Source organism: Oncorhynchus tshawytscha, linkage group LG08, assembly GCF_018296145.1.
Source record: "Oncorhynchus tshawytscha isolate Ot180627B linkage group LG08, Otsh_v2.0, whole genome shotgun sequence".
Lineage (NCBI taxonomy): Eukaryota > Metazoa > Chordata > Actinopteri > Salmoniformes > Salmonidae > Oncorhynchus > Oncorhynchus tshawytscha.
The window spans coordinates 76,834,992-76,845,470 of record NC_056436.1 but is presented as its reverse complement, the minus strand read 5'-3'; the positions used below and the strand labels follow the sequence as shown (position 1 = coordinate 76,845,470).

The window sequence follows — 10,479 nt, the reverse complement described above, 5'->3', positions numbered from 1 at the left end:
CAGAATAGGCTTGAGGTGAGGCAGATGAACCTGTAGACATATTACTTCAACAGTATTTAACATGAGATCCTCTCTAAGCTTTACAGGAATGTGGTTCTGAATATAAACAGCAACACCGCCTCCGTTGGCATTTCTGTCTTTTCAGTAGATGTTAGAACCATGTATTGCTACCACTGTATCATCAAATGTATTATCCTTTTACGACCAGGGGGCGATATTTTAATTTTTGGTTGAAAAATGTTCCCGTTTTAAACAAGATATTTTGTCATGAAAAGATGCTTGACTATGCATATAATTGACAGCTTTGGATAGAAAACGTCACTCTGACGTTTCCAAAACTGCAAAGATATTGTCTGTGAGTGCAACAGAACTGATGTTACAGGCGAAACCCAGATAAAAATCCAATCAGGAAGTGCCGCATTTTTTGAAACCGCCTCATGCCAATGACTCCTTATATGGCTGTGAATGAGCTAAGAATGAGCTTACGTTTTCTACGTATTCCCCAAGGTGTCTCCAGCATTGTGACGTCTTTTTACGGATTTCTGTTGAAGAATAGCCGTAAGGGACCACATTTAGCAAGTGGTCACATGGTGTCTCCCACAGAAAATCTTGGGTAAAATACTGAGGTAGCCATTTTTCCAATCGCTTCTTATGAGAAACCAATTGCCTCGACGGATATATTATCGAATATATATGTTAAAAACACCTTGAGGATTGATTCTAAAAAACGTTTACCATGTTTCTGTTGATATTATGGAGCTAATTTGGAAAAAGTGTTTGGCGTTGTAGTGGTAGCATTTTCCGGTCGATTTCTCAGCCAAGCATGATGAACAAAAGGGAGCTATTTCGCCGACAAAAATAATCTTTTTGGAAAAAAGGAACATTTGCTATCTAACTGGGAGTCTCCTGAGTGAAAAAAATCCAAAATTCTTCAAAGGTAAATTATTTAATTTGATTGCTTTTCTTATTTTCGTGAAAATGTTGCCTGCTGCCAGCACAGCATAGCATTATGCCATGATAAACTTACACAAATGCTTGTCTAGCGTTGGCTGTAACGCATATTTTGAAAATCTGAGATGACAGTGTGATTAACAAAAGGCTAAGCTGTGTCTCAATATATTTCATTTGTGATTTTCATGAATAGGAATATTTTCTAGGGGTATTTATGTCCGCTGCATTATGCTAATTCGTTTGAGGCTATGATTACGCTCCCGGATCCGGGATTGCTAGTCGCAAGAAGATTTATCTAAGTGAGTTTCAGAGATAGAATATGAATGTCATCTGTTACAAGCAAGTTATTGACTTCATGGACCTTGTTTCTTAGGCTACATATGTTAATATGGGCTATTTTTAGCACTTTTCTGGGTTGCTTGATTGTTTTTAATGCTTTACTGGGAAGCTTATCAGAGGTAGACTTACTCATGTTATTTACATTGGAGTCTTCCTACTAATGCACAGCACCTCAGTGTAACTCTGTTTTATAGGCTCATGATTAGTGCTTACAATAGCTGTAGGATAAACAGATGTATTCGGTGCAATTAGGGGTACATACATTAAATTGCTTACATTGCGTTTGCCAATGCCCCTAAGATCATGTACATTTGATGCAGCATTATGACGACTCATTGTCACAATGGTAGGGACTAACTGAGCTGGTCTTGGATAATTTACCAGTCATTGTTTCAACGTAGCCTTGAAGTGCATGGACAGAGTCCAGGAGCCAGATGATTTGGATAAACTCTGTCATTCCATTCTGTTTCCAGAAGGTGACAAAGTTATCAATAACAGTGACTCCAGCAGAGCTACAGTAGTCTTTTAGCCAGATGTATAATGCCAGCAGTCTGCTGAATCTTTCACACCTGTGGCCCAACGATAGTACTGGACCTGAAATTATTGGCAGTTTTTTGGAGTCTTTTAATGCTAAAATCAGTTCTTTAAAATCCATTGTCAAATGTTCCGAGCTAGCCCTCCTGATGTCGTTTGACCCCACATGGACTACGACAGTGTCAGCTCCCGGCATCTGTGGTAGAACAGTCGGAAGCAGCCTTGTTATGTCCTGTACTCGTGCTCCTGGGTAGCACTATAAGTGCACAAGGCGAGACCCAGATGCAGACACGGGAGGCAGATGGTTCGTCTCTGATATTTATTATATTCCAAGGGGTAGGCAAGAGAATGGTCGTGGACAGGCAAAATATCAAAACCAGGTCAAATTCCAGAAGGTACAGAGTGGCAGGCTGGCTTGAGGTCAGGGCAGGCAGAATGGTCAGGCAGGCGGGTTCAGAATCCAGACGGGCAAGGGTCACAACCGGGAGACTAGAAAAAACAGTGAGAAGGAAAAAGCAGGAGACTGGGAAAAACACACTGGTTGACTTGACGAACTGGCAACAGACAAGCAGTGAACACAGGAATAAGTACCCAGGGACTAATGAGGAAAACAGGTCACACCTGGAGGTGGGTGGAGACAATCACAAAGACAGGTGAAACAGATCAGGGCGTGACAAGCACAGGGTTTTTGCCTTGGGGACCGAGATGTTTCTCACCGTAGATCTGCCGATGTTGTCGAATGGGCCGGTCTCTCAGGCAGCCTCACGGACTGGAGCTCCGAGGATCTGAACCCGAGGTAGAAGCCACCAGAGAGGGAGACAGAACCGAGGATGAAGACACAGGTACCTCCGGATCCGATCTTGATTGAGAAGGCACCAAGGACGAAGGCGCCAGAACCTCTGGAATCAGCCTTTTCTGGTCTGTGTCAGTTCCGGGCTCAACATCTCAATGGAGACCACGTTGCCAGAGGACGCCTTCTTCGACTTCCAAGGCGAGTGACGTACCTCCATGGCTGGTTGGTTGGGTCAAGAACAGCTCCGTTCTCCAGGGAAGGGGGAGATCCCTTCAGGGATGGGGCTGTGGAGAGCCACCATGGGGGTGAAACTGAGACCAGAGTGGCGTCCAGCTACTGAGGTGGAAGAAAAATAAAAAAGTAGGTTGGTGTGGGTTCCCCAGTAGCTTGTGGAGGTTCGCTACTTGCTTGCTAAGAGTAGCTACTTCACCCCTGTTGTCCTCCGCAAGCAAGCAGTTGCTGCATTGAAAGTCAACGTGGTCCACATTGTCCAGGAACAAAGCAAAGTAAACACAGCCCACGCAGCGCTGGAAACGTCTCCATTTGAGACCGCCGAGCCAGCAGGGTAGCTGGGCTTTCGCGTCTCTCCCCCGATACGGAATCTGGAGAGATCCAGCATAGCAGCGCTCACAGCAATTTAGCCCAACAAATAAAAGTGTATAAAAACACTGTCAGCTTTTAAACCGATATCTTTAGTTAAGGTCTCGGCAGCGTTCAACAAGATGAAGAGAAACCAGTGAGCTGGTCTCTCTGGGTACATCAACCATTTGACTTTGCCTCTGAAACTGTCATTTTTTCCCCTAGTCAGATTGTGGCGACTTTATAATGCATGTTTAGACGGAGAGTCTATGCCCTTACCTCACTTCATAATAATGACGTCCCATACTGTGGGTTATTTGTGAATAGTAAGAGGTGACATGCTTCTCATTCTTCTGTCTCTCATTAAATCAGCTCAGAAGGAAGGGGAGGGGAATAGGATGGGGAGGCACAGACCACAAACACTGCAGTGGGATTGGTATATAAATTGAAACGTGTCAGTTTCAATTCATGAGGTTGGAGTAATAACATGTTTAACCACTTTAGAAATTGGCTCGAAATCTAGGTTGTGCCTTTAGATTCAGAGAAGGTTAACAACTAACCCTGGCCTGGTCTTTTTTGCAAGCATTTCCGCAGAAGTCTCACAATGATGTGCCTCTGGGTTTAGAAACTCTGCTGTGAAACTCTTCTCTAGCTGAAAGAAGGCCTTTGTCAAATTTCTTAGGAGGTTCTCTCTGTCTCTCTGTCTCTCTCTCTCTCTCTCTCTCTCTCTCTCTCTCTCTCTCTCAAAACAATAAAGTTTCAAAACTATAAAGACATTACAAATGTCATATTACGTATATATACAGTGTTGTAACGATGTACAAATGGTTAAGGGTACACAAGGGAAAATACATAAGCATAAATATGGGTTGTATTTACAATGGTATTTGTCCTTCACTGGTTGCCCTTTTCTTGTGGCAACAGGTCACAAATCTTGCCGCTGTGATGGTACACTGTGGAATTTCACCCAGTAGATATGGGAGTTTATCAAAATTGGGTTTGTTTTCGAATTCTCTGTGGATCTGTGAAATCTGAGGGAAATATGTGTCTCTAATATGGTCATACATTGGACAGGAGGTTAGGAAGTGCAGCTCAGTTTCCACCTCATGTTGTGGGCAGTGAGCACATAACCTGTCTTCTCTTGAGAGCCATGTCTGCCTACGGCGGCCTTTCTCAATAGCAAGGCTATGCTCACTGAGTCTGTACATAGTCAAAGCTTTCCTTAAGTTTGGGTCAGTCACAGTGGTCAGGTATTCTGCCACTGTGTACTCTCTGTGTAGGGCCAAATAGCATTCTAGTTTGCTCTGTTTTTTTGTTCATTCTTTCCAATGTGTCAAGTAATTATATTTTTGTTTTCTCATGATTTGATTGGGTCTAATTGTGCTGCTGTCTTGGGACTCTGTGGGGTGTGTTTGTGTTTGTGAACAGAGCTCCAGGACTAGCTTGCTTAGGGGACTTTTCTCCAGGTTCATCTCTCTGTAGGTGATGGCTTTGTTATGGAAGGTTTGGGAATCGCTTCCTTTTAGGTGGTTGTAGAATTGAATGGCTCTTTTCTGGATTTTGATAATTAGCGGGTATCGGCCTATCGGCTCTGCATGCATTATTTAGTGTTCTACTTTGTACACGGAGGATATTTTTGCAGAATTCTGCATGCAGAGTCTCAATTTGGTGTTTGTCCCATTTTGTGAAATCTTGGTTGGTGAGCGGACCCCAGACCTCACAACCATAAAGGGCAATGGGCTCTATGACTGATTCAAGTATTTTTAGCCAGATCCGACTCTCTCTCTCTGTCTTTTTCTCTCTCTTTTTCTCTCTGTCTCTCTCGCTCTTCAAATCAAATCAAATTGTATTTGTCACATACACATGGTTAGCAGATGTTAATGCGAGTGTAGTCGAAATGCTTGTGCTTCTAGTTCCGACGATGCAGTAATATCTAACAAGTAATCTAACAATTTCATATCAACTACCTTATACACACAAGTGTAAAGGAATGAATAAGAATATGTACATAAAAATATATATGAATAAGCGATGGCTGAACGGCATAGGCAAGACGCAATAGATGGTATAGAGTACAGTATATACATTTGAGATGAGTAGTGTAGGGTATGTAAACATTATATAAAGTGGCATAGTTTAAAGTGACTAGAAATTGAGTCAGTATGTTGGCAGCAGCCACTCAATGTTAGTGATGGCTGTTTAACAGTCAGATGGCCTTGAGATAAAAGCTGTTTTTCAGTCTCTCGGTCCCAACTTTAATGCACCTGTACTGACCTCGCCTTTTGGATGATAGCAGGGTGAACAGGCAGTGGCTCAGGTGGTTGTTGTCCTTAATGATCTTTATGGCCTTCCTGTGACATTGGGTGCTGTAGGTGTCCTGGAGGGCAGGTAGTTTGCCGTCGGTGATGTGTTGTGCAGACCTCACTACCCTCTGGAGAGCCTTACGGTTGTGGGCGGAGCAGCTGCTGTATCAGGCGGTGATACAGCCCGCCAGGATGCTCTCGATTGTGCATCTGTAAATGTTTGTGAGTGTTTTTGGTGACAAGCCGAATTTCTTCAGCCTGAGGTTGAGGTTGAAGAGGCGCTGCTGCGCCCGCTGCTGCGCCTTCTTCACCACGCTGTCTGTGTGGGTGGACCAATTCAGTTTGTCCGTGATGTGTACGCCGAGGAACTTAAAACTTTCCACCTTCTCCACTACTGTCCCATCGATGTGGATAGGGGGGTGCACCCTCTGCTGTTTCCTGAAGTCCACGATCATCTCCTTTGTTTTGTTGACGTTGAGTGTGAGGTTATTTACCTGACACCACACTCCGAGGGCCCTCACCTCCTCCCTGTAGGCCTTCCCGTCATTCTTGGTAATCAGGCCTACCACTGTAGTATTGTCTGCAAACTTGATGATTGAGTTGGAGGCGTGCATGGCCACGCAGTCGTGGGTGAACAGGGAGTACAGGAGAGGGCTCAGAACGCACCCTTGTGGGGCCCCAGTGTTGAGGATCAGCGGGGTGGAGATGTTGTTTCCTACCCTCACGACTTGGGGGCGGCTCGTCAGGTAGTCCAGGACCCAAGTGCACAGGGCGGGGTCGAGACCCAGGGTCTCGAGATTAATGACGAGTTTGGAGGGTACTATGGTGTTAAATGCTGAGCTGTAGTCGATGAACAGCATTCTTAGGTATTCCTCTTGTCCAGGTGGGTTAGGACAGTGTGATTGCGATTGCATCATCTGTGGACCTATTGGGGCGGTATGCAAATTAGAGTGGGTCTAGGGTGTCAGGTAGGGTGGAAGTGATATGATGCTTGACTAGTCTCTCAAAGCACTTCATGATGACGGAGGTGAGTGCTACGGGGTGATAGTCATTTAGTACAGTTACCTTAGCTTTCTTGGGAACTGGAACAAGGATTGATTGAATATGTCCGTAAACACACCAGCCAGCTGGTCTGCGCATGCTCTGAGGACACGGCTAGGGATGCCGTCTGGGCCGGCAGCCTTGTGAGGGTTAGCACGTTTAAATGCTTTACTTCCGTTGGCTGCGGTGAAGGAGAGACCGCAGGTTTTGGTAGCAAGCTGTGTCGTTGGCACTGTATTGACCTCAAAGCGAGCAAAGAAGTTGTTTAGTTTGTCTGGGAGCAGAACATTGTGGTCCGCGACGGTGACTGTAGACCCTGCCACATACCTCTCATGTCTGAGCCGTTGAACTGCAACACTACTTTGTCTCTATACTGACGCGTAGCTTGTTTGATTGCCTTGTTTTCTTGTTCTCTCTCTGTCTCTCTCTCTCTCTCTCGCTCTTTCAGTAATCCTGTTCTCTCCTTTCTCTCTTTCAGCTCCTCGATCCAATTACAGCCTAGACAATGGTGAGTACAACATTAAACAGCATTACATACATTAAATCCATATGTTTGTAAACATCGCCCTCTACTGTACATTGATGAGAGAGACATGAAGTCATTCAGGTGTTCGTGCCTCTCTTTCCTGACCTGCTCTGATATTTTGACATGTATATATGACCCCCAACTGTAAAGCAAGTATGACAACTTCTGTAAAAAGGGCTTTATAAATAAACTGGATTGATTGATTGCATTCATGTTTTCTAGATTCGTACAAATCAGCCTCTCTACCAGGATACAGGCGGAACAGTGTCAACAGGGTGACCACCAACACTATACTATTCTTTATTTATACAGTTATGGTCAAATCTATTGAGATTAAAGTATCTTTCGACAGAGAGACCTATTTCTTGGAGACAGCAACCAAAAATGATTTACACACTGTAGAAGGCTGTAATTCAAGTTGACCTCCTAGTTGTCATGCAAGCTTACTTGACAAACACAGCTGTAGCATCACTAACAGGTCTCTATGTGTATCCCTGCAGCCCCAGAGTGCAGCCGCAGACTACTACCAACAGTATGACAGCAGCAGTGAAGTCAACTGGGGAACCAGAGGTAGGAGGGCTGTATAACCACCCTGTGTTCAGGTCTCAATACATTTATAACATTGTGGTGTTTCCTTATTGCATGATTGTAATCGGGTATTTTTCCTATTTTTCTCTTCTACAGAATACAAGGTAAGGGTCTGAAAGTTGATTGTAAAGTGGAGTGGACTGTCAAGCAGTAGGCTACAATAGTCAGAAGGATGTAAGACTGTCCTCTTAAGTGGTATGTGAGGAACCACTGGTGGGGAGAAAGACAATTCCTACTGGATCACAAAGACTGGGGTTTGTTCATACAAAGGCAATAGAACACTATAGGACAGTATAGCTGTTCTCTCTCTCTCCTGGCTCAATGACCCTACCACAGGAAGCAGCGGTAGAGTTATGGCATCCTGCCCTAAGCTGCCCTAGTCAAAGGGTCTTACTGTAGGTCACAGGGCATCTTCCACAGTCAGAACCTGGGTCCTTTTTGAATACATTAACAACACACCCTTTACTCCTCCCTTCCTTGAAGTAATCACTGATCTAACACAAATGAATAACTTTAAGAAATTGCTTTCACCCAGCTATGTCAGATTAGGAATTTTCTCTTCAAGGGAGAGAGGAAGGAAGAATGCATTCTTAAAGAATTCTAACAGGACATGTACTGGCATAACAAAGAGCTTCCGGGGCAAGAGGTCACTGGACATTTCTCTCAGCCCATCCTGACCTTTCGATAAACTTTGTGTCACAAATTCCAAATGCTGCTTCCAGTCCGTATGAGGAGAGGTTAAGAGAGACTTGATGAGAGAGAGTAAATGGAAGGGCCGCCAATAATCATCTCATTCTATAGAACATCTCTGCTATGTTCCATACAATGAGTTCCATGCTGTGATTACAAAGAAAACAGCTGTTTTATGACTGAGACATCTGCTGAAGCTTTTCATCTCACGTGGTTTGGGGTCAATTCCATTTGACTTTAATCAATTCAGGAAGTACCATGAAATTCCAAGTATTATCAGAATAGGAATTGGAATTTAAGTGTTCTTCCTGATTTGACCCCAACCCTGTTGACTACATATATCTTCTAACTCTATCTGACCTGTCCGTTGCAGATTTACCCGTATGAAGCGCTGATCGTGACCACCAGGGGGCGACACAGAGTGCCTAAAGATGTGGACAGAGCCAGACTAGAGGTGAGGTTAAGATCTGGCTTAGTTTGGTGGTTGATTTTCCATTAAATAATCTGTTCAATGTCGCCTCCTATCCTTACGAAAAGTTAAAGGTCACTATTCCAGACATTATCCGCATAGTCTACATGAGTCATACTACAGTGTCTCCCTGTGTTTCTCTGTTTTCCAGCGTCATCTGAGTCCCGAGGAGTTCCTACAGGTGTTTGGGATGACCGTGGCAGAGTTTGACCGGCTGGCTCTCTGGAAGAGGAATGAAATGAAGAAACAGGCCCGACTCTTCTAACCATGGAGAGAGAGAGACAATTAGAGGAAATTGAGAAAGAGAAACTGTTCTAATTAAAGAAAGATAGACTGTTAATGACAATAGAGATAGATAGAGAGAGACAGACTGTTAATGACAACAGAGATAGATAGAGAGAGAGACAGACTGTTAATGACAATAGAGATAGATAGAGAGAGACAGACTGTTAATGACAATAGAGATAGATAGAGAGAGACAGACTGTTAATGACAACAGAGATAGATAGAGAGAGAGACAGACTGTTAATGACAATAGAGATAGATAGAGAGAGACAGACTGTTAATGACAATAGAGATAGAGAGAGACAGAGATAGATAGAGAGAGACAGACTGACAATAGAGATAGATAGAGAGAGACAGACTGTTAATGACAACAAAGATAGATCAGTGAATGAAATCAGAGAGAGAGAGAGAGAGAGAGGAGAGACTTAATGAAAACAGAGAGAGAAAGCGAGAGAGCAAGAGAGAGACTGTTAATGACAACAGAGATAGATAGAGAGAGAGACAGACTGTTAATGACAATAGAGATAGATAGAGAGAGACAGACTGTTAATGACAATAGAGATAGATAGAGAGAGACAGACTGTTAATGACAATAGAGATAGATAGAGAGAGACAGACTGTTAATGACAACAGAGATAGATAGAGAGAGAGACAGACTGTTAATGACAATAGAGATAGATAGAGAGAGACAGACTGTTAATGACAACAAAGATAGATAGAGAGAGAGACAGACTGTTAATGAAAACAGAAGAGAGAGAGAGAGAGACAGTGAATGAAATCAGAGAGAGAGAGAGAGAGAGGGAGAGACTTAATGAAAACAGAGAGAGAAAGCGAGAGAGCAAGAGAGAGACTGTTAATGACAACAGAGATAGATAGAGAGAGAGAGGCTGTTAATGACAACAGAGATAGAGAGAGAGTTAGAGAGAGAGAGATGCTGTGAATGAAATCAGAGAGAGAGAGAGAGAGAGAGAGAAGGAGGGAGAGACTTAATGAAAACAGAGAGAGAAAGCGAGAGAGCGAGAGAGAGACTGTTAATTAATGACTGTTAATGAAAACAGAGATAGAGAGAGAGAGAGAGAAGAAATCAGAGAGAGAGACTAGAGAGAGAGAGACTGTTAATGAATTGAAAACAGAATAGAGAGCGAGAGAGAGACTGTTAATGAATACAGAGATAGAGAGCGATAGAGAGACTGTTAATGAAAACAGAGATAGAGAGATAGAGAGACTGTTAATGAAAACAGAGAGAGACAGACTGTTAATGAATACAGAGATGACTGTTAATGAATACAGAGATAGAGAGCGATAGAGAGACTGTTAAATACAGAGATAGAGACTGTTAATGAATACAGAGATAGAGAGACTGTTAATGAATACAGAGATA

General features: G+C 43.4%; 1 protein-coding gene across 4 annotated transcripts in view; it reads left to right on the top strand.

Moving 5' to 3' along the window:
* The window catches only part of LOC112238477 (actin-binding LIM protein 3-like), a 76,640-nt gene extending 67,381 nt beyond the window's left edge, over positions 1-9,259 (top strand). For all 4 annotated transcript variants that reach the window (XM_042325976.1, XM_042325975.1, XM_042325979.1 and 1 more), the window contains 6 exons: positions 7,019-7,048; positions 7,289-7,341; positions 7,567-7,636; positions 7,751-7,758; positions 8,718-8,798; positions 8,965-9,259. In XM_042325976.1, coding sequence (XP_042181910.1) covers positions 7,019-7,048; positions 7,289-7,341; positions 7,567-7,636; positions 7,751-7,758; positions 8,718-8,798; positions 8,965-9,078 — 356 coding nt within the window. In that variant the 3' untranslated portion in view covers positions 9,079-9,259. The remainder of the gene's footprint in view (positions 1-7,018; positions 7,049-7,288; positions 7,342-7,566; positions 7,637-7,750; positions 7,759-8,717; positions 8,799-8,964) is intronic.
* The last annotated feature ends 1,220 nt before the right edge of the window (positions 9,260-10,479 follow it).